At 37.7% G+C, this 27,136-nt stretch overlaps 1 protein-coding gene across 6 annotated transcripts in view; it reads left to right on the forward strand.

The window, feature by feature from the left end:
- Positions 1 to 27,136, forward strand: part of LRP1B (LDL receptor related protein 1B) — a 1,041,366-nt gene that overhangs the window by 591,111 nt on the left and 423,119 nt on the right. For all 6 annotated transcript variants that reach the window (XM_067472799.1, XM_067472815.1, XM_067472824.1 and 3 more), the window contains exons 4-6: positions 2,417 to 2,536; positions 4,802 to 4,930; positions 17,966 to 18,223. In XM_067472799.1, the coding sequence (XP_067328900.1) occupies positions 2,417 to 2,536; positions 4,802 to 4,930; positions 17,966 to 18,223 (507 nt within the window). The remainder of the gene's footprint in view (positions 1 to 2,416; positions 2,537 to 4,801; positions 4,931 to 17,965; positions 18,224 to 27,136) is intronic.

Here is a 27,136-nt window from a genome sequence, read left to right on the forward strand (position 1 = left end):
CATCATATCTGGAATAGTGGCTGTTGTAAGAATCAATTTGCTACAAACCGGGGAATACTTTTGCACTGATTTTTTTCATATTGCTTTGCTGTATTTCACAAGCTTTCAGAACATATATTCTGGTTGTACATGAATGGTTATGCTTCCTGTTGTTTCAACAAAACATATTCATGGTAGAGATAATTTTAATTGCCTGTTGGTTACCCAAAATATGCATATGGATAGGAAATAGATTATTGTAATATGCTTTAAGTTTAATCAAGATTAATGTATAGTAGGAGTAGCTATAGCTCACTTAACTTGACTGGTATGATATGATGGCGATGGTATAAATAGGCTTTTTCTTCCTCAAGATATCTGGGTGCCTTTATGTCAACAAAGTACTGGATCTATTATGCCACACACACTATGCAGCATTTCCATTTAACTTAACTAGTGGTGGTCTGCATGTGTGAAAGAGAAATTACAGATAAATCATTCAATCCTGCAAAATTGTACAAATCAAAAGTCATATTTATGGCCTAGACACAAAATAAAGGACAATATAGTACCAGCAAAATCAAAGAAGTTAGACAAATGTTTAGAATGTGGCTATTTTGGAACAAACTGAACTGGTTCTGGGCACCTCCTTTCCTGCAAAGGAGTAGTTCAGTAAATAACGGGTGTTCCCAAAACTGTATATACCCTGTAACAGTTAACAGTAGTTATTGCGATTATTTGAAAGTTAAATCAGTATTTAAATAAATAAATAAATAAATAGGAAAATAAATTTTAATGATGTAATCAGAATTATCAATTCTGTCTTAAATTACTATTTAATTCCAGGTGTTCAAATTGTTGTACCTTTGCAGCAATGCAGTGCTTACATTGTCGACATTGCAAACCTCACTGAAAGTTTCTCTTTATGATTTCATGATACTTTTCTACTATTGACATCTTTAATTTTGTTAGGGCTGTATTCTTTTTTGAAAATGCCCCATTGTCATTCAGAGAAAACTATTGTTTTCGTGAGAATAATGTTTTTGATTTTTTTTTAGATTTAGTGATTTAGACTTATTTACTAGGGCTGGGCGGTTTCGTTTCGTTAATTCGTAATTCGTTAATAATTCATTAATTTTTTCAATTACAAAACGATAACGAACCATTCTGGAGCAATTATTAAAAAAACGAATTTTCAAAAACGTTTTGTAAATGCTTCGTATTTCGATATTGTATTCGTTTCGTTATTGTTTTGAAGTCGTTTCGTTATTATTTCCGCATGTCTGGGCCAGTTTTATGGTTTAATTAGTGAAAAAAATTATAATATCACACCAACAGTCAACAACAGAGGGAGAGGGAAGCTTCAGAAGGTTTTGGAGGTTTTTTAGCGTATTTCGCGGTCGCGTCCGCCATTAACGAATCGATTCGTTATTGTTTCGGAAATCGATTCGTTAATTTTTTACCATTTACGAAATTTCGTAAATATCGAACTTTTTAAAAGGAAAATTTTGTAATTATTTTAAATATCGAAACAAAAAAAAACCCCAAATACAAATCGATTTTAGAAACAAATTTTTCCGTTGTTACCCAGGCCTATTATTTACATTTGCTGAATAGATACAAAAATTTTAAAAAACATACTTTTGAAAAATACACTGAAACATGCTTTAATTAGAAGACAGAGAGGTGATAAAATAGGTTAAAAGTGAAAAGAAAAATCTTATATTTCAGTACTATAAAGAAGTACTGGAAGATGGGATTTTTCATGAAGGAAATGGAAAATATGCCCCAAATACAATGTGATGCTGGTGGTAATTTTGATGTCTGTAATCTGCAGTTGCTCTATCCTACAGGTCTCAGTGCTACCTATATTCTACCCCAGAGGGCTTTGCATTCCTCTGAAGCAGGGTTTTAATTTGCTCTTTAACTGGGAGAAACGTTTGACCTCCATTTTACACAGGATCCTGATTTTGTGCAGATAAAAGTCTAGAACTGCACACAACCCCAAAGTGTTTCAAGGATAGTGAAACAACTTCGATGGGGGTTCAGAGAAACAACACAATTAGCAATAGCTAAATCCTTACATTTATATAAGATGGTGACTGGTTCATAAAGAAGTGAAAATAGATTATACATAGCAGTGGTAGCAGACAGCTCTTATGTCAGAAAACAGTGAATTTTCTTTTAGTTTTTATCCAGGTTTCAAATAATGTATTCCTAAATAGCTTCACTGCATTTGAAGACAGCTAATACTGGGAATATATTTATTGCCCCATCGACACAAAAATCACTAGACACCATGGATATACTCACCAAGGATAGCAAGGATTCATGATTCTACAGTCAATGTTGTTTCAAAGATCATCTTACTCACTACTTCATGGCTTTCACCATATAAATGGACTAGATTTCACATGCCAAATATATTTTCTTACAGAGTTACTACCGAAATGTCAACAAATGCAGTGCCAATACAAATGTGCTGTAACCAGAAATGGAACAGGCTGCTACTGTGAAGAAGGCTATGAGGTTGGCATCAATGGGAAAACCTGCCAAGGTAAGTCCAAGAAGTTGATCATATTGTGCACAAGAAGTTGACCTACTTACTTTCTGCAAATTGTAGCGGATGGCCTCGTTTGGGTTTTAAGAGATGGTTAGAAATTACAATTTCATGGATTCTTGCAATTGGGTGTTTATTTTGCACTGAAATAATAGCAAAATAAATCTTAAACAAGTGGAAAAATCTTAGTAATGGAAAAGTATGGCATTTTTGAGTCGTAGGTATGTGATAAGTGTAAGATTATAAGAAAGTTATAGTTGGAGCAAGCTACATAAGAGACTGTTTAAATGTATGAGTGCTAAAAGTGAAGAATGATGAGTTTTCCTTACTGTGTTTTTCATTCTTCAGAAGATTAGTCAGATCGTTTCCCAAATATTGGGGTAAATGAAAGCTGAAATTCTTGGCCATGATTTACTACACAGTGCAACAGAGAACCCATTTTAAAGAACAAAACACTAAAACACTGGGAGATATTGGGATACAATTGTAGCAGTGTTGAAAGGAGACATAAGGTCATCCAGGGTTAGGAGTTTGGAATATGACAAATATAAATATGTTGTCCTCTATTCCTGGCCAAAAAGTTTACCTTGGCATGCCATATCTAGCACCCAGTAATCTCTGTGCAAGGCTTTCACCATATACTAAAACAAAACACATATTTTGGAAAGGAAGACATGTACAAAGTTGTTGGACCAATTTGTAGAGGGACAGGAAGAAGCATAAAAAGAGTGTTCTAATTTTATTCCAAACTGGAATAGGAAAAAGTTCTCTTTTAGAGTATATATCCTCCAGTCCCAGTAAATACTCATGCTGGGTGGAGGATTCTGAGGTCTATAGTCTATAGTCTAAATTCCAAATACCATTATTGGTGGCAATACGTTTTTGCATATTTGCATAAATTTCAGATACCATTATTGCCCCCAATGATAGCTAATATTCCACATCAGTGACGTAACTGTCAGTTCATAACTAAGTAATGTCTCCTGAACCAAACTGCCCACTTTCTACCTTAACAGCCATATCAGGTGAAGGAAGTCTGTTCAGCTGCCAATCAGGACTCAATTAAGATGATCAAATGAAACTGAGATAAGGAATTACGATGGAGGTTCTTCTGATTACCACATTGTCAGTAGTAGGAAACATTCTTCTTGAACTGCAATTGGAATCTTCCTTCGCCCTACCCAGCTGCTATGTTTTCTTATAGAAATTGTGCATCATCTTACTGAATACAAAATAGTTATGGATCCATAACCCTTAGTTACAAATTTGTAACCTAGGGTTACAAGATACATTACTGATTGGCAGCTCTTTTCTATAGTTTCATTATTTTTCCATAGTCAACATGCAGACACCAATGCTCCCCTTTTCATTGATCAAAGGGTTCCCAAATGCCCAATCTACATTTTTGTTTTGATCTTTTCACACTCAAAATGGTCAATAGACCTCCCACATTATTATGTAAACTCCTCATCAGTTTGAAGTCTGTACTGATATTTTGTCAAACTAGAATGTAACTGTCTAATCATTTTGAAATAGGCATGTATGGATCTAGAAGAGGTGGAATCAAGCCCGTAGCCAGTATTTTGTTTCGGGGGGGGGGGGGGCTGAGTCTGAGTGAAAGAGGGTCTACCCTAGCAAACCTTTTGTATCATTACCCCAATACCCCCATGCATATGGGATATATTGAGCATGGTGATCAGATCATGATATGAATAAACATAACAGTTTAAATAATGTACCAGTAAGGCCTTCTCGCGGACCACCATCAGAATTTCAGAGGGGATGACGAAACCCCCCAAGCCCCCTCCCCTCGCGGCTACATGCCTGGGTGGAATGATTACAAGTTATGCTTCTTTGGAAGCTTCAAAATTTATAGGGTTGAGGATTGCACAGTAGATGAAAATGGAAGGACTATCTCCACAAAGTTACTTAGGAAATTTATATGACCCTCTCATCCACTGGCAGTTGCATATCCCTGTCTTAAAGCAAAGACATTGAGGAGCATAATTCCTGGCTCCAGTGAACCATTTATAAGCTCAAAATAAAAACTGGTTTTTTTGTTAATGCCTACAGAAATTTCCTCAGCCTGTGAAACCAACTTTTAGACATGGAACTTTGCAGATTTCAGCTGTGTTTGGCTTGACACTCAAGGAGTGGTTAAGTTTGCCAAGACGTTTTTCATGTTTTGACAAAAGAAAGGGCACATTGAAAGGAAATATCTCTACTCTACTTACAATTAAACCATTTTGCTCTTCTCTTCAGATTTGAATGAATGTAATCTTTATGGGACATGTAGCCAAATGTGTGGAAATACAGATGGATCATATATCTGCAGCTGTGTGGAAGGTTATCTTCTTCAACCAGACAAAAAGTCTTGCAGAATTAAAAGAGGTAAGAAGAAATACCAGTTTTTCCCTTCTGCAATTAATTTTTCAATTATTTAGTTATCTTTCTTTCAGTTGGTAATACCTGCCCCTGGGCAAATATGCAGAGCTTAGAAAGATGCTTTAAAAATAATTATGGTTACCATTCCAAGGCTAAGAAAGTAATCAATCACTTTCTATGCTGTTATATGGTTTGCAGAAGTAACTAAAATAGTCATGCATTTCTTTGAAAAATATGATTTCTACAAATTATTGCCTGTGATATAAAATTTGCTACCTTTGCATCCAGCACTTTGATTATCACCACCACAAACGGAAAATACATTAGTCTGAATAATAATATTCCCCCATCATTTAGTTATTTCATGGGCTTATAATTATCAAAGTAGATAAAACGTTAGTGAAGTTACTTCTAATTAAGTTACAGTTGCAATGTATCTTGATTGAGCCTTAATTAATGCTAAGAGAAAATACAATCAGTTGATTATTCAATTTGTAATTAGTTACAAATGATGCTAGAGGTATATATAACTGGAAAACCAAAATTGAATTATCAAGATTTTTACCAATGGAAAATCGACACAGCAGCTGCTTAGAACCTTTATCAACAAATTTGAAAGGTTTTATGTTAATCAAACACCATTTGAGCATGGTTTTACTAACATGAGTGGACAGTTCCACTTAGTCAAGGTTTGTAAAGCTGCCAATTCTACCCTTCATTTAAATCTCATGTGGTATTTTCCCTTGTGTGCAACTAAATGACTGTTTCTAATAATTTAAGACAAAATAAATGAAATCATCGGAAGATAACTCCCTCTGGATATCAGACCTAAGACTCTGTCTCGTTTCTGGAACAGTCCCATGAGAGTTGAGTTCATGATATTAATAACATGGATAATTAATGCATATTTTCATTAGTAATATCAAACTATGTGTTTAAGGGAATTAGCAGGCCTGATTTAATGAAGTGAAACTGAAGAAAGCATGTCCCTAGTCAGTGCCTTCAATATTCAGACTATGCATTATTGTTGATTTTTGCATTCCATTTCCCCCCATAAGCATCCATAATGATAAGGGTCACATTTACCATAAAATGGTAAAAGAAATCAAGTAATTTATCAGTCACCCTATAGTGTGAATGAAAAATAAATTCAAATTGACTTACTTTCTTTTTCATTCTAAAAATGGACATATTGAAGTAGTGGTGGACATCATGTTCTCTAAAAAGTATTAAACTGTAGAAGAAAAATGAAAATGCATGTAGCATTGGGGAAACTGTGTGTTTCTAGTGTTAGGAAAATGTTTATAGTAGAATATGATTAAAAGTATTGATAAGCTCAAAATATCAGTCTTGTTTAAATTTCATATTGATCCACAAAGTACAGCAATAGATTTGAAATACAATAATATAATAGAAAAGACACTTTTTCCAGGGGAAAAATCCATTTCAATCTTTTCCCGCCTGTCACTCCTCAAGAATGTCATTTTAATGGGATTTAGCAAGTATCATTCCTTATATAGAAACACAAAATATTCACAACTGGAAAGTACCTTAAACACATATTCCATTGTTTTACTCCAATGGGAAGTGCATTTGCCAGTATTTTAGGTGGATTCTGGGACAAATAAACATGATTTAGACTGCCATCCTTGGGTGTTTCTTGACTAGGTGTTTATGGTGCATGTTTGCTGGATCAGCTCCATGTTCATTATATGAAGAATGGAGCTTGTCCGACATACTGCAGCCTTAACCTGAAGTTGCTGGTTAGTCTGGAGCTTTGGATTGTCTGGCAATGTCAGGAAGTGGCACACCATCCCACTTTAGACAGGCTAAGGAGAGTGGGTTGTCATACCTTTCCTCCAATTTACTTTACTGGAAGCAAACACTCTTCACCACATGGAATGGCAATATCATTTGAGCCAAGAAGATTGGAGGGGAAGTGGGAAAGGGATGAACAATTATCTCCCCCTCCCCCATCTCTTCTGCATGCTGGATAGTGTATTTCCAGGCACAAAAGAGTGTTTGGTGCCCGGTGTACATAACTAAGGAAAGTTAGAGGGGAGCAAGGTATGGGGTGTATATAAGTAGCACCCAACCAGTTTCATGCTGCTTGCCCATACAACCCCTGAGCTGCCTCAGGGACTGATTCTGTAGCTGTTTGCAGGGGCTAGGGATTACTAGCCATTGGGCTTCATGCTATTTTATTATTTGTATTTTTTTCAAAGACATGATATGGTCTTCATTTATCTAGATTTATATAGTAATTACTGAACCCAATCACCTTTCAAAGTATTGTGTGTATATCTCCTTTGTGAAATCATCTAGTATATAGCTATTTGTTGTACTCACTTGTTTGCCAATTGGGGCTATGTTATGGTTGTTATTACTTCTATGGGGGCATCCACTGCAGTATCACAGAAATTTTAAAAATGGAATTTGAACAAAACCAGAACTGACAGATGTAACCTGCAAGCCCAGGGCTTTGTTGGCTTAACTCTTTAAAGTCTTGGTTTGAAATTCTGTAGTGCTATTTAAACTGAATTAGGATTGCCACGTCTTTTTTCTTTTCTGAATGGTTTTTCATCTTTAATATCTATGATACAAACAAGTATCTTCATGCTTGCAATAGGTGTATTTATTTAATTTTATATTCTATTGCATTTGGTGAGTAAAAGTGATTTGTTTCAATTTTCTCATAAGTTACTCTGGTTTAGGGATGGAAAAAACTTGTGTTTTAAAAAGATCTGAATGTTATTGATGATATGAATAGATAAAAGCAATATCTAAGAACTGTAAAAAATAATATTTAAGGTAGACTCTAAAGACATACTTGTTTAATTGATTTATAGCTAAGTTAGGATGTCACTGTGACCATTATATACATGATACGATTCAGTTGAAAGGCTAATTAATGAGTTTGTTTTTATCATTATTGGCTGCAATCCTATTATTATATATACAAAATCTGTTTGATAATTAGGCTTTACTCTGTCTCCTTATTAATCATTCATTAGCCAGCTGGACCCAATGAGACTGATTTTTATGTACTGAGATAAAGAGAAAATCTTGAGCTACGGGGTTAAAAAAGCAAGATGAAATACAGCTTTGCTGAGGACTCAAATGTCTTTCTTCCTTTTTGCTAGGATTTCAGCTGTACTAGATTAGAGTCAGTGCAAGAATAAAGAATATTACCAATGTTGAATGTAGGGGTTTTTTTTGCTTCCAATAAAATCTGTCTTGCAAAAGCTCATGCAAGGTTACGTGTTTCACTTATAGCAGATCTATAGGAAAAATAGAACATAATGAAAGAAAAGAGAGCCCAACTTTGATCAAAAGCTGTCTACTCTGCTCAGTCTTTGACAAGCATGTTTCCCTGCTCTTTCAAAAGAAGATCCAGTCCAAATTGACTTTACAAGTACAGTGTTCTTTGTGCAATACTCACTAAATTAAAGTTCTAGGATTTCAAATCTACATTTGCCCTTCCCTACTGCCCAGAATTATCATTTTAAAGGTATTTCCCTCTTGTTTTTCTCCAAATAGCAAATCCTTTCTTTTGGAGGTGCATTTTGTGGTCCTTAATAGTATAAAATCATTCTTTGGACCTTATCCCATGTGGGCGTAGTGTGTGGGGAGAGGAGGGGGGGGACAATATGTAATCGTGGCATTTAGTCCTATAGCATTGCAAATCACTATGTTCCATTATTCATTACTTATCTCATGTCATTTCAATTTGCTGGTTTCTACATAACAAACTGTTTTATCATTATCTCAAGATTGAGTGGATTCTCTGCCATCTCCCTCTTTTTTAAAAAAAATGTGTTACTTTGACATTGCGAAGGATCAAGCTTGCATTATTAAAGGCAAAGAAAAATAGCAATCTATGAAAATATTGATATTTCTGAATTTTAAATGTAAAAATACAGTAGAGTCTCACTTATCCAACATAAAAGGGCCAACAGAAGCAAAATGTTGGATAATAAGGAGGGATTAAGGAAAAACCTATTAAACATCAAATTACGTTATTTAAATTTTACAAATTAAGCACCAAAACATCATGTTTTACAAAAATCAACAGAAAAAGCAGTTGTTTAACATTTACATGAAGCCATTGGGAGAGATCATCCAGAGTTTTGGAGTCCGGTGTCATCTGTACACAGGTGATGTCCAACTCTGTCACTCCTTCCCACCAGCTATTAAGGAGGCTGTTCAGGTTCTGAATTGGTGCTTGGCTGCTGTAACAAACTGGATGAGAGTGAACAAATTGAAATTGAATCCAGACAAGACAGAGGTCCTCCTGGTCAGTTGGAAGGCCGAACAGGGTTGGACAGGGTTACACTCCCCCTGAAGGCACAGGTTCATAGCTTGGGTGTGATCCTGGATTCATCGCTGAGCCTGGAACCTCAGGTCTCAATGGTGGCCAGGGGAGCTTTTGCACAATTAAAACTTGTGTGCCAGCTGCGGCCATATCTTGGGAGATCTGACTTGGCCACGGTGGTCCATGCTCTGGTTGCATCCCATATAGACGACTGCAACACACACTACATGGAGTTGCCTTTGAAGACTGCCAAGAAGCTCCAGCTAGTCCAGTGCTCATCAGCCAGGTTGCTCACGGGAGTGGGGTACAGGGAGCTTACAATTCCCTTGCTATGGCAGCTCCACTGGCTGCCTATTAGCTTCCGAGTGCAATTCAAAGTGCTGGTTTTAACCTATAAAGCCCTAAATGGTTCTGACCCAGTTTACTTGTCCAAACATATCTCCCTCTATGAACCACCAAGGACCTTAAGATCATCCAAGGAGGCTCTTCTCTCAGTCCCACCAACATTGCAATCGCAGTTGGTGGGGATGAGAGACAGGGCCTTCTCCATGGTGGCCCCTCGGCTGTGAAACTCTCCCCTGAATGAGGTCAGATCTGCCCCCTCCCTCTTTACCTTCTGGAAGAAACTTAAACCCTGGCTATGGGATCAAGCATTTGCAGAATAAACCGGTGAAGACAAGACTTGATTTGACCGTAATTGATTGATTTGGGATGATGATTTTAACTTGGTGAACTTTTTCATGTATATTTATAATTGTTTAATGTATTTAACTGTATTTAGTTATATGTTTTATTGTGTCAGCACTGAATAGTGGCCTGTGGAAGGCCGTCATGAGTCCCTCTTCGGAGGTTGAGAAGGATGGGGTAGAAATGTTCCTAATAAATAAATAGTGATTACTGTATTTACAAATTTAGCACCAAAACATCCCAATGTATTGAAACAGCTGTGAATCTGGCTGGGAAGCAGACTGCGTTGGATAATACAGAATGTTGAATGAGCAAAAGCTGGATAAACGAGACTACTGAACCGAAAAGAATCAAGTGGCTGCATTTTGGCAGAGTACTGGGGACTGCCCACAAGACAGCCTATTTGCCCAAATTATAAATTTGATTCAATGTGGGCAATTCTGACAGCTCTTATCCAACATGATTTTGTACTTTTGTCATGGAATATCCCCATTTCTGAGTCCAGAAAACAGTCTCAGACCATCTTCTACCCCCTCCCTTTTTATGACTGTTTCTGATGTTTAACTGATGAATCTTGATGGAGCTGACAGGAAATTAACCTGTGTCATAGGAAGAGCTCTCTCACAAATCATACTCTCAATTGATTAAAAATGTGGGATAAGGTCCAAAGTATTATAAAATGTCACAATATTTTCATTTTTTTCCCTTGAAAAAAGGCGTTCTGCAAAGTAACACCTCTTCTGGCCCATTTAAAGATTTCCTTCAGTAATAGAGTTGCAACTTGTGGTAGCAAAGTAGGCAATTGTCTACTTTTCTTTTGCACTATGACACTGTTTATTGATCTGAAGATCAAGTTGAAAGAGAATATGAATGGATTAGGCACCTTTAATCATCTAGTCAAGGGGAAAACTACCTACTCTTTGAGCAAGAGGGATATAATTAGGGGCTTTTTTGTACGTGGGTTAGAGGTGTGCCATTACATGTCTCATTAAAGCACCAACTACAGCATCATTATTTAAATGTTTTTAAACTCATTTAGCCTAATTATAGCCACATTGTCACATGTTGTTCAGTTGGGTTCCTTTTTTAGCAGTTTGCAAATACAACTAGGCAGATTTGCATTGATATGTTCAAAACAGTGAGAAAATGCTGAAATTGTTTATCTTTGTTTGCTGTTTGGTGTCAGGTTCGTTGCATTAGAGACTGTGTGTCAAGGCATAAGATTTAGAACAGTGTGCTGTATGTATAGTAACAGAAAATGGGATGCTTGCACAAAGAAAAGAGGTCACAGGAGATAGAAGAGAAACACAGCAAGTTGTTCTAAGAAAGGAACAAGAGATGGGGAGAAGAATGCAAGGACACTTAATGTCTTTACTTATTAAGGACATAGTTCACCAGTGCATACAAACCCCTCAAAGTAAATGAGAGCTGAAGAAGTGAAGTCTTCTTTATTAAAGAGTTTATATCTAAGGTATATGGAAGCTACTATTACAAATGGATAAGGAATCAAGATATTCATGTATACATTAGTAGCTTCTTATTAATATTTTTCTTACTAAAATTTATATAATTTTCAATTCCAATAGTGGGATTTATGGAGACTCAGAGTATGATTGAATATGTTTTCTTAAATAAAAAATACAACACGTTGAAAATAAATGAAGAAAGAAAATACAGAAATTATCTGGTAAAAAGTTGCAGTCTGAATCCAATCACTACCCTTATGAGCATAGATCCAATGAATCAAAGAGACTATTGATTTAAAACATTTTATTCTACTTGCAGCTAACAAATATATTTAGCTCTATATGTCCAGTAGGAGTACTCAACATGAAATAAAGCATTTAAAGTGCATGTAGTTTATGGTTTTCTCCAGCAAAATGGCCTCCATAATGTGCAATTCACAGTGTAGTACTGAAGAGATATATCCTTTCAGTCTCTAAACAATATCCTTTGGAATGCAACAATATTTTTAGTTCATTCTATTTTGTTTAAAATACCTTAATAGTGCCTTTTTGTTTAAAGAACAAAGCTTGCTAACTAATACACTTATATGAATACCTGGCCAACCATCCCAAATATCTTCAATTGTTGCAAGACCTTCACTTTTAGGGAATCTGTCTTACCTTTCGTATAAGGGAGTTTCATGTCCTAGCCTATACTATGTAGATACCTACAATTGAAAGATGAGAGAAGGAAGTTAATGAAGTGAGTTCTAAATGATGAATATAATAAGGAGAAGTGGGGTAGCAGGAGATAACTTCTGGTCATGAGAGAAAAAGGAATGAGAAAAGAAAGAGAGGACAAACAACACATCAAATGCAGGTGCTGATGACAGCAGGTAAAGAATGGTGGTGCTAGTGTCCAGTCTGGACAGTGGATCTAACTAACTTGGACCTTCTCCTGCTATCCAGACTATCATGTTGCCCAAGGATACTATATAGTTTCCAACCATCTCCAGAGTTTCCTAATTTTACCAAAGGTAGGGCAAGGTCACAATACCCCAAAATACTTATTGGAAGCTGCTATGTTTCATGGGGGAAGCCACTGGTTCTTTCAGGATCAGTATGGGGCTTATTGCCCCCAATGCTGGCTGGAATTTGAGAAAGCTTGAGAGGGGAAGGAGAGATGGGTGAAGTGACTTGGTGAAACAAATTGGAGAATTTACAGTAGTTTGACCAAAGCAGCCCAGAGCTTTAAGGCCGGGCAGCATATAAATATGCCTTTCTGTGGGTGTGTATTCAAGATAGCACTCTTGTCCTGATTTCCATCTATTTGGCCTCAAGAGGTATCAGCTCCTCAATCTGGCAATGCATCTTCCAGGGTTTCTGGATTTTAATTCTTATTAGCCCAACCAGAATGTTGGAAATGGCTGCTCGAAGCCCTTAGAAACAGACTGTTTTGTTGTACCTTCTTCACTCCTAATGTCCCAGAGACTCTCCCCTCTTTTCTGCATTTAAATTGATTTGATTTTGATGCATTTCCCCTTATGTACATTTTTAAAAGATACATAAAGTCGAATGCATTCTAGTGTACATTTAACAAAACATGCATTTTAGTCATGCAATTTTTTGAAGAGGACCTGGCTTACAAGCATCTTGTCTTGGTCTTTGTTTTGCTTGAACAACTTGAACAAACTGACATATTTCAATTTTGTAAAAAAAAAATGCAGCAAACTTTCTTTTCCAATCTGCCAGTAGATACATGAAATCAATGGAGTATTCCAAATTACAAGTATATTGTAATCTTGTTAGAATAATCCTCCAGTTAGCCTGAAAAAGAGAAAAGATTTAAAAATATATAAGGAAATTATATTTTAACACTTTAATACCTGCATATTGTCAGGTTTATTCAAATTCACTCTCAGATATATCTTAAAGTATATTTTAGAAATTTGCATTTGGTGTCCATATACCACTTTCTAGAAATGTTTGGAAATTCGTGAATAGTTATCACAAATGGGTGCCAAAAAGAGGGAATTATTTTTAAAAGCCTTATAAGGGTTTCTAAAGGAGAAATGCAGATATCTACAGGGAATTCTCACTGCTGATCCGGTCTTGTCTGGGACATTGTCAATCTTACTTGTTTGAAATGTAGTTCGTAAGGAGAATGGCAGCTTGCCAGATCACTCCAGGACCAATGTGTGTTAACACATATAGATTATATGTCAACATGTAACTGACAAGGACACTAATGATGATGTGAGTTACCATTGGATTCCAGGTATATGTGTTGTAGATATTCCCCTGGGAGCTCAGGTTGAGTTTATGAAGAACATAGGCACAGTGCTGTTTTCTTCAGTTTGTTTTCAGAGAATATGGTTAGTTCAGAAAGCAATATACATTGACAACTCAATAGATTAGTGAAAGTCATTTCTCCCTTGTCATAAACCTGTATGTATATGCAAATCAATACTAATATCTTATATAGAACATTTGTAGGGCTTCTATTAAAAGTGTTCTCCCAACAACCAACATATAATGTGCAATATTAAATTGTTAGGTATAATGCTGGTCACTGACCAAAATAAATATATAAATTGTTACATGAAGTACTATATCTCTGAACAATTATAAAGATGCAAAGATTTCCTGAATCCATTTTGTTTTTGTTCATTTTAGCTGATCATTAATTGGAATGCTATATTTGTTACTTGGAATATTTAGGTTAGTCAACCTTAGGAATTTTATGTATTACTATTATTTCTTTTATTTTTCTCTTGTCTTTCTCCCAATATAGGGATTCAAGGCAGCTAGCAATAAATCTAACACAATGTTGTGACATTAAAATATAAATATTAAATTTTAAACAGCTGAACAATTTTACTGTTAAAACCATTATACATTGCAAATATTAAAATGTATCAAAACTTTATGCCAACTTTAAAATCCCAATCATAGCATCTTTCAAAGACTATGAATGTCTGATGGCAGGGAAATGTTTTTGCCTGCTGAACAAAGGTGAATAGAGATTGGGCTATTCTGGTCTCTCTGAAGAGAGAGTTCCAATGTCGGAGAGCTTTTTTGGACCCTGCTGCAGGAGAAACCCTGGGGCCTGAGGATTTGTTATCCAGCTTTGCTGTCTTGCTTGGTCCTGGGTTTACCCATGAGGAGACCTGCAGCCACACCCTCATTCCAGCCAGCTGACCCAGCAGCCTCCAAGGAGGGAACATCGAAGGACTTACCTAGAAGCCTGTGAGAGCTTTGTTTGGCTCTGCTGCAGGAGAAACCCTGGGGCTTGAGTATTTGTTATCCAGTTTTGCTGTCTTGCTCGGTCCTGGGCTTATTCTTGAAGAGACCTGCAGCCACATCCTCATTCCAGCCAGCTGACCCAGCAGCCTCCAAGCAAGGAACATCAAAGGACTGACCTAGAGTCCTGGGAGAGCTTTATTGGGTCCTGCTGTATTAGAGACCATGGGGCCTGAGCATTTGTTATCCAGCTTTGCTATCTTGCTTGGTCCTAGTCTTACCCATAAGGAGACCTGCAGCCAAACTCTTATTCCATCTTAGCACTCCTGCACTTTGAGATCTTATGTTTTAAAATTGTGGCACCTGTACCCTAATCTTGTAGCCTTCTAACTAGCACTTTATATCACTTTACTCCATGGTAATAACTCAAAGACCACTTTTACTGGCAGATTTATGTATGGCCTGTTGGGGGAGGGTGATTAGGAAACTATTTTTAATCTGTTTTATCGTATTTATATGTTTTAACTGTTTTATAATTTGAAATGTTATATTTATTATTTGTATGTATAATGAGGCATTGAATTTTGCCATAATCTGTAAGCTGCTCTGAGTCCCCTTCGAGAAGAGCAGGGTATAAATATAGTAAATAAATAAATAAATAGCAGCCACTGAGGAGGCTTCCTCTCTTGTTTCCACCAAATAAGCTTGGGAGGATGGTGGGACAGAAAGAAGGCTATCTCTGGATGATCACAGAGCTACAGAAGTCTCATAAAAACAGATTCAGTCATTCAAATAACCTGGCCATTGTAAGGCTTTATAGGTCAAAACCACCACTTTGAATTGTACATGGAAATGAGCTGGCAGCCAATGTAGATTTTGTAATGGGGTAGTTGTGTGCTTCTTGTAGACAGCCCTGGCTGAATTTTCTGAGCATTCAAAGACAGTCCCTTGAAGCGCACATTACAGTAATCCAAATGGGATGTTACCAAGCCATGTAACACCATGACCAGATCTGTTTGTGTCTTGTTAGAATCTATTCTTATTGTGGAACTAATGCTAGTATCCTTGATTAGATATTAAACACATGGTCTTGTATATTACTCTGATGAACTCCAGTGGTGGTGTTGTGCTATTTTAAATTATATGTTACTTCAGGAAATAATAATTTCATTAATTTTCTCTGCATTGTTAGATGTATTTGAAAATTATAGCTTTCAGAGTAGTCTTGCCACATGGTGGGGGGTGGGGGATGGGGTGGGGTTGGATGCTAGCCTGAGGTGTCAGGAAAGGCCAAGAGGGGATTGAAGAAGATTATACCCGTCTTTTCCACAAATCTGATAATGGAAGGCAGGGGGACATGAGTAAGGCTCAAGGAGGCTGTAGATTATCCAAATACCCTCTTGGCTCCCCCATTGAAGTTAAAGGAGCTATGGCCTAGAATCTTTGTTGAGTTCCCCAATACCACCCCTTGCAATACTGGAAAAGAAAGAGAAAGGTCAAAGAAAAAGATCAGGAAGATTCTAGGCTTTGCAATCCTTTCTTGAATTCCCCTGTCTCCAGTGCTGCATCAGAGGGTCAGGCTATGATCAGGGAGGCTATAGCTTCTTTCATCTGCTTTTGGGGAAAATCCAAGCAAAGAGAATCACTCTTGTTACATGTTCTGATTGTTGGTTCATGATTATGCATATGTCATCATCAAATGCTGGAAGTTGATATAGAGTTACCACCAATCCCTCTTTAGTTGTGACTGATTCATTCATTTCAGTATGCCTAAGGTAAAACCAATTTTGGATTTAACTCTAAGATCCCTTCCAGACAAGACCAAAACACAGGACCTGTCTTGCTTTACCAAGGCATCCAAACAACATCTCAGGGAAAAGCGAATAAAAGTGGAGAAAACTGGGTTTTCCTAGTATAATCCACATTAATTAAACACCTGTAAAGACCTGGACCTTAAGCTAAGGTCCAGATCTTTCCAGGTGTGGGTCCCATGGGGATTGACTCTTGGGATTACTTCTGCAGCTTCAGGGGCCATTCCCCACAGCCATCTCAGGTCTTCAGGCTCCTGGAGCATGAAGGTCATCCACCCCTCCCCTCAAGTCCCCATTCGCCCCCCCTTCCTAAAAAAAACCTACCAGAGGGGCCTGCTGGCAGTGCAGGCCCCTCTACACAGTACTTCTATCATATGAAAATGGTGCATCACAAGGTGGGGGGAGGGGTGATTTCCTACCCCACCCCGCTGCCTCTTGACATTATTTTCCTGCATCAGGAGTACTTCACTGTCAGCAGGCCCCTCTAGTAAGTTTTTTTTTTTGAGGGATGGGGAGTTGGAAGGAGCCTGGGTGACATTCTGCAAGGGAAAGCCCAAGATTTTCATTGGGGGTGGGGACTGAAACCCAGGAGGAAGTGGGTTTTAACGTGTTTCCTCCAAGGTTTTAGGCAAGTGAAGAGGACCCTTAGTGTTTTTTTTATTCTTGTGCCACAGGCAATGGTAGTGCAGGCTGAAATAGCATGCCATTCTGTCTTATATACCAAACCTGTATTTTTTTTTTTAAAAAAAGTCACAGCTTGCAAAACAAAAATATTGTATAACAGTCAAACATTATACATTGTTGACTCCAGGATTTTTTGGTACTGTTCTATTACCCAGGTGGAGGCCACTAGGGGGTGCTAGAGAGAGAAGTATAGTCCATTTTATGTGGGTGGAAGGTGGATTGAAGGAGTAAAACCATTTCCCCCTGTTTTCTGGTTATTCTCCCTACCCATGTTTCTGTTCTTGAAACAACCCTCATTTATGATATGGAAAGGAAAGAGGGAAAAAAGCCAGGAAAAATGGGGGAAATGGTTTTCCTCCTTCAACTTCCCCCCATAAAATAGACTTTCTTTCTCTCTAGTGGCACCCTCTAGTGGCTTCCATCTGGATAACGGAACAGTACCACCTTTTCTACTTTCAATGTCCTTGGCCCCACTTAAGTATTAGGAATCTCTGTCAGCAGATGTGAAAAAACCTTTGTTGTGGTTATGTGTAACATTTCATAGTTATGAGTTTGTAATGCAGAATAAATTTTAAGAGTTTAAGAGTTTGTAATGCAGAATAAATGTGTTTAACAGTGATTATATGTGGCTCAGATTTCTGAAGAACACTCATCCAAAGCAAGAATTTGAATGTTTAGAGAGGAAAAAGTAAATTGTATTATTTTAATTCATGTATAGCTGAAAGAAAATGGTTGCATGGATACATATATGTACATCTGGCTGTTGGGGTTGGGTTTTTTGAAAAATAATTTAAACTAATCACTTCTTCTTCTTCTTCTTCTTCTTCTTCTTTTTCTTCTTTTTGCTTATTTTTAGAGCCTAATGATACAGCCCCAGTTCTACTGATTACAAGCTCTGATACTATTGAGGTTCTATATCTAAATGGAACAAGAGCATCTACCCTTGGCTCTGTGAGAGGAAATGGAATTCAGACACTGGATTTTATATACAAGAAAAACACAGTTTGTTGGATTGAATCAAGAGACTCCTCAAATCAATTGAAATGTATTGAGGCATCAAAAACTAAAATGTTGACAGATGAATGGATAATTAACACATTTCCTTACCTTCACAGTAAGTATTCTCTGCTTCAGAAAATTTGCTTCTTTAGCATAATGATTAAAAAAACCTCAATTTTTCCATCATCACTACTCTTTTTTATTGTAAGATCATTTTAAAATAGCTTTATGTACTAAATATGAAAAAAAACATTTAAAAGTATTTCTTTTTTTCTCACTGTAAAACTTTTAGAAATAAAGGTCTTATAAAGACTAGGAAGCTTAACTACATATTCTGGTTCAGCAATGCAAAAAATAAAATAAAATCCTGAGACATAACCCCCCTTCCCCCTCTAAGTAGGCCTTTAAAACACATTTGGAACTTGGAAGACTACTTTTCCTGAAAATAAATTGTTCTTTTATATGTTAGAGTGTTTTAAAAGTAACCTACTCCATTACCAAGATGTTAACCTGTGACATTACTTGTTACTCTGCTATTTACTTTTCCATTAAGTTCTGTTGCTTTTTGGGTGGAGAAAAATAGGTTTTTAGGAATGATACAAAAATTGCCATAAAACATAAATTCAAAATACCTTTTTAAATGTAAAAGTTTTTAAAAAGTTAATTTTGAAAATGACTGGCAACTCTGGCCTTAAAAGTAATATATTCAAGGGACACTGTTTTTATTTGTTGCATTGCTTTTAAAACATGATTTTGTTAACAAAACAAAAAAAGAAAAACGAAGGGTAACTTGTTACGGATTTCAATGTTTTTCTTTCTAAGCTTCAACTATAATAGTGTGATTGTTTGACACTGTCATGCATATTTATTTCTTCAGCCTCATAGTAAGAGTGGCTGCGGTGGCTTAAGAGACTTCAGTTCATTCCCATTGGAAAAGTAATAGAATCCGGGGGGGGGGGGGGGGGGGCGTTTTATTGATATTATTGAGATCCTGTCAAATAAATGTGTTTATGATTGAGGTACCAATTCTGTACTGCTATTTTAAGTACAGGTTGCATGCATAGCAATGTCTAACAAAACATATACTGGCAGTCCCCAGGTTACAAACATCTCATAGTTAAGAATGGGGGCAAGACAACAGGAAGTGAGAGAAAGCTACCCCTTGGGAGGAAATTCACTCCTGAAAGAGTTATCATGGGGGGAAAGGTGCTTCAACTGAAGGTTTCTCACCAATCCTTATTTCCACAAGCTACATGACAGAAAGTAAGGTGAAATCTTCTGAACATGGGCACAGACAACAAACAAAACAAAAAAACAACAACAAAAACATCACAAGGGTCTTAACTCTTCCCTGTGCTATCCAAAGTTAATATAAAGATATAGTTTGCATGAGTTACAATAAAAAGAACCTGTTCCAACTTACACACAAATTCAACTTAAGAGCAACCTTTAGAATCTATCTTGCTCCTAACTTGGGGACTACCTGTACTACTCAGTTCAACAGCATTGGTTTAACTGACTTAACTGAAGGTATTTCATTTTAGCTGTGTTTCAGGATTAGACACTGATGTTTACAGGCTTAAGAAATTACTGGATCAATCACTTCACCTGGAAAGTGGAGATTAGAAGGGTTTGTTTTATTATTGCCATTTCCACTTTACTTCAGTTTTCAGACCTAGAAACTCTTATTCTTGTACCTAAAAACCAAGATTAACATACTATGTATTTGATGGAGTTACAATTGAATTTTTAGCTACTAAAAGTGGAGAGAGAGCCAGCATAGTATACAAATCATAATCTCACCTCAGAGGAGAAGAATGATCATCCATCTCTGAAGATGGATAGAGTCACCTTAGGGCCACCGTAAGTCAGAAATGGCTTGAAAACATACCACAATGAAGAAGAAGCATAGTGTGTTTGGCTATGTGAGTTTTCATTTCAAGGTCTTCATTCTTTTGTATATAATGGTGTGGGTTTCATGTGCCAGTGTTAGTGTGGCCAAAATCAAAGGTGGGTGAGACCAAATGAACATTATTGTTATCTCCTTCTCTGTGCCTCTCCAGGTTATTTCTTTGTGGCCCTGTCTCTGTTCTTCTATCTCTTTTTTTACCTTTCTACACATATAGGGGAACAGTGCAAAATGGAGAAAAGGAAGAAGTGGCTGCTAATGTTATAGGGATAAAGATAGTAAATGGTCAAAGAGGCTTGATGGGGAAATGAAGTGGACTGGTGGGCTGAAAGTTGCTCACCTTTGTAGATAACTTCTAATTTGTGTACTTCTGTTTCCATCTAGGTTTTATTGCCTAGGGTTGTGTGTTATAAATTACCAAAGTCTGCACAGGCATTTAAAATCTGACTGTTATTGATGTTTTGGGGTTTTTGTTTGTTTTACTTTAGGCTTCCTAAGTTCTAAAGATTTGGACTTTTCTGTTTTATTCTAGTTGAGATCCCCCAAGTGAATCGTGTTTCAGTGGTAATGTCATGGATGTGGTGTTCTTAGTAATTAACTGCTTGCTCTCATTGTTTCCACATTTAGAGGCCCACAAAAAACAAACACAGTAAAATATTTTTTAAAAAACAAACAAACACAGTAAAATATTTTCAGCAGACATTGCATTATGTTATAATACACAACATACATAACATTAATGGTTTTATTTTTATTTCTCATGTCAGGGCAACCAGTCAGTTATATTACATTTCTAACAGAACAAAGCAAACAAACAGAGAAAATACAAAATGTGTGGGTTTGGGAGTTGATTAAATGTCCTTTGACCAATATCTGGCCACTTGGAGTGCTTCTGGTGTTGCTGCAAGAAGGTCCTCCATTGTGCATGTGGCTGGGCTCAGGTTGCATTGCAGCAGGTGGTCAGTGGTTTGCTCCTCTCCGCACTCGCATGTCGAGGATTCCACTTTGTAGCCCCATTTCTGAAGGTTGGTTCTGCATCTTGTGGTGCCAAAGCGCAGTCTGTTCAGCTCCTTCCAAGTCGCCCAGTCCTCTGTGTGCCCAGGAGGGAGTTTCTCATTTGATATGAGCCATTGGTTGAGATTCTGGGTTTGAGCCTGCCACTTTTGGACTCTCGCTTGCTGAGGTGTTCCAGCGAGTGTCTCTGTAGATCTTAGAAAACTATGTCTGGATTTAAGTCGTTGACGTGCTGGCTGATACCCAAACAGGGGATGAGCTGGAGATGTCTCTGTCTTGGTCCTTTCACTATTGGCTGCCACTTCCCGGCGGATGTCAGGTGGTGCGATACCGGCTAGACAGTGTAATTTCTCCAGTGGTGTAGGGCGCAGACACCCCGTGATAATGCGGCATGTCTCATTAAGAGCCACATCCACTGTTTTAGTGTGGTGAGATGTGTTCCACACTGGGCATGCATACTCAGCAGCAGAGTAGCACAGCGCAAGGGCAGATGTCTTCACTGTATCTGGTTGTGATTCCCAGGTTGTGCCAGTCAGCTTTCGTATGATATTGTTTCTAGCACCCACTTTTTGCTTGATGTTCAGGCAAAGCTTCTTGTAGGTAAGAGCACGGTCCAGAGTGACTCCCAGGTATTTGGGTGCGCTGCAATGCTCCAGTGGGATTCCTTCCCAGGTGATCTTCAGGGCTCGGGATGCTTCTCTGTTCTTGAGATGAAAGGCACAGGTCTGTGTTTTAGATGGGTTGGGGATCAGCTGGTTTTCCTGTAATAGGCAGTAAGAGCACCTAGGGCTTTGGAAAGCTTCTGTTCTACCATCTCAAAGCTCCCTGCTTGAGCAGTAATGGCACGATCATCAGCATAGATGAAACTCTCTGTCTCTTCTGGCAGTGGCTGGTCATTTGTGTAGATGTTGAACATGGATGAAGCAAGCATACTCCCCCGAGGTAGGCCGTTCTTCTGTTTCCGCCATCTGCTTCTCTGGCCCTGGAACTCAACAAAAAAGCTCCTGTTTTGTAGCAGGTTTCCTATGAGGTGGGTGAGGTGGTAGTCCTTTGTGATATTATACATTTTTCTCAGGAGGAGGCGGTGGTTCACAGTATCATAGGCTGCTGACAGGTCTATGAAGACAGCTCCTGTGATCTGCTGCCTTTCAAAGCCATCTTCTATGTGCTGAGTCAGGTTCAACACTTGCGATGTGCAGCTTCAGGGACATGAGAGAAGCCTCCTCGCAGGATTGCAAGACATCCGGGCGTCCCCTGGGCAATGTCTTCGTAGACGGCTGATTCTCTCAATCCAGAAGCAACCAGCATGCAACTTTAATGGTAATATAAGGAGAAGAACCTTGGGAAAATGACTTTTGGTATGCAGATTTATTGTTTTCCCACATCAACTGGCCACTTTAAAGTTCTGAAAGACCTGTATCACCTTACCAGGGTAAATGGTATGATTTAAATCTTTCTAGTTCTTAGTACATCCCACCCCACTCCCTCAAATATGATGTATAACATGAGGGTTTAATATCACTTTGTATAGCAAAAACTCATGCTAACATAGAAATCAGTTAAACTGAAAAGTACTGCCACCCCCCCCCCTTTAATATGTTTTTTTTTTAGTGAATTGAAAAATAGAAGTGATTATTTGAATTCTCTTTATGATCTGATTCCAAGCACTGGTGATTTCAGAATATGTCAAACTACAAATTTAGACAAGCTGCATAGTAAGTGGGAAGGAATTCTAATTTTTGTTTTTGAACAAAGAACATCTTAAAACAGGAAGACAATATTTTCTGCATGAGAGGAAATACGAAAATTATTTTTGTTAGAAAGTGCAGTTATCTCCATGAATTTGAGCTCTTATTTTGGAATTGAATAACTCACTATAATCAAGTAGAACAGAATGGTTTTTGACACTCACAGGTTCTTAATTTGTGGGTTTTTTCCCTGATTTACCTTGGGAACAAATTAATTCAATGTTTTGAAGGAATTTAACAAAGGCAGTGGGGGCAGAAGCAGACAAGACGGTTAGACTTTCCTGTCATCATGTATAAGCTGCTCATTTCATCAACATGTCACCAAACAGGTGGAGCTTTCTATGTGAAGGACTATGCATTCACTATGACCATTTGGGAGCTGTTCCTAAAGTCTGAATATTCTTTGTGAGTGTAATTGCATAAAAAAAACTTGTTACACCATACAAGCAAAGGTAATGAACTAATTGGAGAGTGTCTGAATACCTGTCATTTTGTTCTGTTCCAAAGTCTTTCTGAGCCTTTTCTCTAGCTTCATTGTAAAAAATCAGTAATAATGAAAATAAAGGTATCCCCCATGTCTATAACATGAATATAAGCTTTGCAATTCACAAAGGAAATTGATTGTAAGCCAAAGACTGATGTGGAGGAGGAGGGGATATGTAATGAACCATTGAGATCAAGATGATAGCTCAATAACTGACACCTGAAAATGTTTAACAAAGCAAGAAAACTCTGGATATGTAATGTAGAGTTAAAATGAGGCCAAAATTACCTCATTATTTATCTTGAAACTTTCTCAATAACTGAACAATGGTCCATTTTCAAGCACTGCAAAATATATCTCTTTCACTGAGACCCTAGAAACTGAAAAATGCCTGGTTAAATGGGGAAAATGTGTAAGGCCATTTAACATTTTCAGTTAAAAGAAGGCAATCCTTTCCTTGGTGACTACTTTTAGATATTCAGCATCACATAAGATTAATTCATTTAGATAAAGAAAAGTTGGGGCAATGATTATATGTCTCCTATTTCAAAAGATAGGTTACTAGGTGGATGCACTTATAATACTGAAACTTCAAAGAAAGGCACAAATCTTTCAGAAGCAGACCAAAATAGAATTAACTAGTGGATTTCTTTCTTTAAAACCCCAGATTGAAAGTATGTGATGCATCTCAAAGAAATGATCTTTACGAAAGTAACTGAATGGTCTAAGCTGGATCTACACTGCCCTATATCCCACAATCTGATCCCAGATTATCTCCTTATCTCAGATTTTCTGGCAGTGTAGACTCAAGTAGTACTACTCAAGTCTACTTAAGTGGCCCTTCACACAAGAGAAGAGTATACAAAAATAAGCAAATCTAAAAAGGAGAATCAAAGTTCAAACAATTATTTCCAAAATAGTCAAGATTCCAAAACCCTTTCAAATAATAGTCTCAAGAATCAAGCCCCAGATATATCAATAAACATGATAGCATGAATCCAAGACAGGCAACATATTCCACACAGGAAACTAGAACCAGGAACAAGCTTAGAAATTTGATTACATGAATATACAAACATAGGACCAGGAACCAAGAGCTGTTCACCTGAACATAATGTTGCTCTCACAAAGGATTGTTCCAGCAGAAAACACTTTAAAGGCCTCGAACCCTCCCATGACATCATTCCTCACACACCTGCTTCTCCTCTCCTTATCTCTAAGGTCTCATCCAAACAGGATCTTTATCCCAGGAGCTCCTGGTTTAAAATGGAGGGTGGCTAAATGATACCTCCAGTAAAAGAGGATTAACCCTCCCCTGGCCTCCTTGGATGTAATTGGTACATTCCAGGTAGTGTGCTGTTAGGCCTAATGGAGGCCTAGTAAATTCTTAACCATTGGGGGGGGGGGGGGGTTGGGGGTGGTTGGATATAATCCTGGTAGTTACCAGGATGGTATTTAACCATGCTACCAAGAAAGCCCAGTTTTTTAATGGTGTGTGTAGATTGTAAACAGCGCAGAAGCAGGTTTTTAAACCCTCTTAGTGCCCTAAGCCACTAGGAAAAGTGAGGCTGTCTCTGTTGCACGCTCTGCCTCTGAAGTTCCAAGTACTTTGATCTGGAAAAACATTCATCTCCCACATTTCTCACAGCCTGCACTTCTGGCAGATTCTTGTGAGAAATGACATCACTTTCCCCAGATTCATTGGAACTGTCAAGAGATTCCAGAACAACTCTCTCCAGGCTACTTCTATCCTCCTCTGGGTCATCCAAATCTATCTCAGCATCCCCTTTCTCATATTCTGAGCACTCAGAATCTGACTAGGCTACAACACCTGTGATGTCCAGATTTGCTGCTTTGTTATGGATTTCAAAGCCCGCAAAATGGCTGCTGTGGGACATCCTCTGGGTTTTTAAAACTTTATGCAGATGCAAGTATGCACATCGTTTGTACACATTTTGTTCTTGTGTACATATTTCTTTTATCCTGAAAAGATGGCAAAAGTTGAATAGAGGGTGAAAACTTTGTCCTGGCAAGAGAAATTTCATCCTCTACATGTTTAATGAAGTTTTTGACACACAAACAAAGTTTGTGGACTAAGACCACTACTTTCAAAGTCAGGACTACACTTAAACAGGAACTGACACCTTTTTTTAATATCAATATTGATTATATTTAACATCAACAATCTATATAATCACAAACATATGCATTCAAAAATATAGGAGAGGGAAGGGTAAAACACAAGAAAAAATGATTCCACCAACACATATCTAATACATAATCTCACTAAAGTTGGTAAAAGCCATAACCACAGCTGAATTACATCATTAGAGTTTCTCTTTCTTGCAATATCTATGCATTTTCCAGTCTTCAGATTATCTGGCATACCAGTATATTTAGAAGCCACATTAATTTGTCCATTTGGGTCAACTCAGCAAGTAGAACAATCCATTCTTCTAACATTTGCACTTCAGTCTGTTTCCAAATTAGAGCAAAGCATAGTCTTGATGGCGTTGTCATTTACAATCCAAATCTTTAACAATAATGCTCAGCAGAAATATTTCTAGTAACATTACAATGCCTACTTTAAATTTTTGGAACAGTTTCATGCCAGGAATAGAACTTCATCATCATTATTATTATCATTCAGAGGCTGCATAGTCATCTGTCCAGAAAGGTTTTGTAAAAAAAAAAAAGAAAAAAGAACGACCCAAACAATTACTGTCTAGTCAGCCTCATGTCGATACCAGGCAAGGTTCTGGAAAAGATTGTTAATGAAATGGTCTGCAAACACTTAGAAACAAATGCAGTCATCACTAATAATCAACACGGATTTATCAAAAACAAGTCATGCCAAACTAATCTGATCTCTTTTTCGATAGAGTTACAAGCTGGATATATGCAGGGAATACCATGGATGTAGCATATCTGGACTTCAGTAAGGCCTTCAACAAAGTCCCTCAGGACCTTCTGGCAAACAAAGTAGTCAAATGTGGGCTAGACAAAACTACGGTTAGGTGGATCTGTAATTGGTTAAGTGAACGAACCCAGAGGGTGCTCACTAATGCTTCCTCTTCATCCTGAAAAGAAGTGATGAGTGGAGTGCTGCAGGGTTCTGTCCTGGGCACAGTCCTGTTCAATATCTTTATTAATGACTTAGATGAAGGGTTAGAAGACAGGATCATCAGGTTTGCAGACGGCACCAAATTGTGAGGGATAGCCAATACTCCAGAAGACAGAAGCAGAATTCAAAATGATCCTAACAGATTAGAGAAATGGGCCAAAACTAACAAAATGAAGTTCAACAGTGACAAATACAAGATACTCCACTTAGACAGAAAAAAATGAAAGGCAAAGATACAGAATAGAGGACGCATGGCAGTAAATGTGAAAAAGATCTTGGAGTTCTCGTGGGCAACAAGTTACACATGTGCCAACAAGGTGATGCAGTGGCAAAAAAAGCCAATGGGATTTTGGCCTGCATCAATAGGAGTATAGTGTCTAGATCCAGGGATGTCATGGTTCCCCTCTATTCTGCCTTGGTTAGACCACACCTGGAATACCGTCTCCAATTCTGGGCATCACAATTGAAGGGAGATATTGATAAGCTGGAATGTGTCCAGAGAAGGGCAACTAAAATTATCAGAGGTCTGGAGAACAAGCCCTTTGAGCACCAGCTTAAAGAGCTGGGCATGTTTAGCCTGAAGAAGAGAAGGCTGAGAGGAGACATGATAGCCATGCATAATTATGTGAGAGGAAGTCATAGGGAGGAGGGAGCAAGCTTGTTTTCTGCTTCCCTGGAGACTAGGACACGGAACAATGGCTTCACACTACAAGAAAGGAGATTCCATCTGAACATGAGGAAGAACTTCC

This window comes from Anolis sagrei, chromosome 1 (assembly GCF_037176765.1).
Source record: "Anolis sagrei isolate rAnoSag1 chromosome 1, rAnoSag1.mat, whole genome shotgun sequence".
NCBI lineage: Eukaryota > Metazoa > Chordata > Lepidosauria > Squamata > Dactyloidae > Anolis > Anolis sagrei.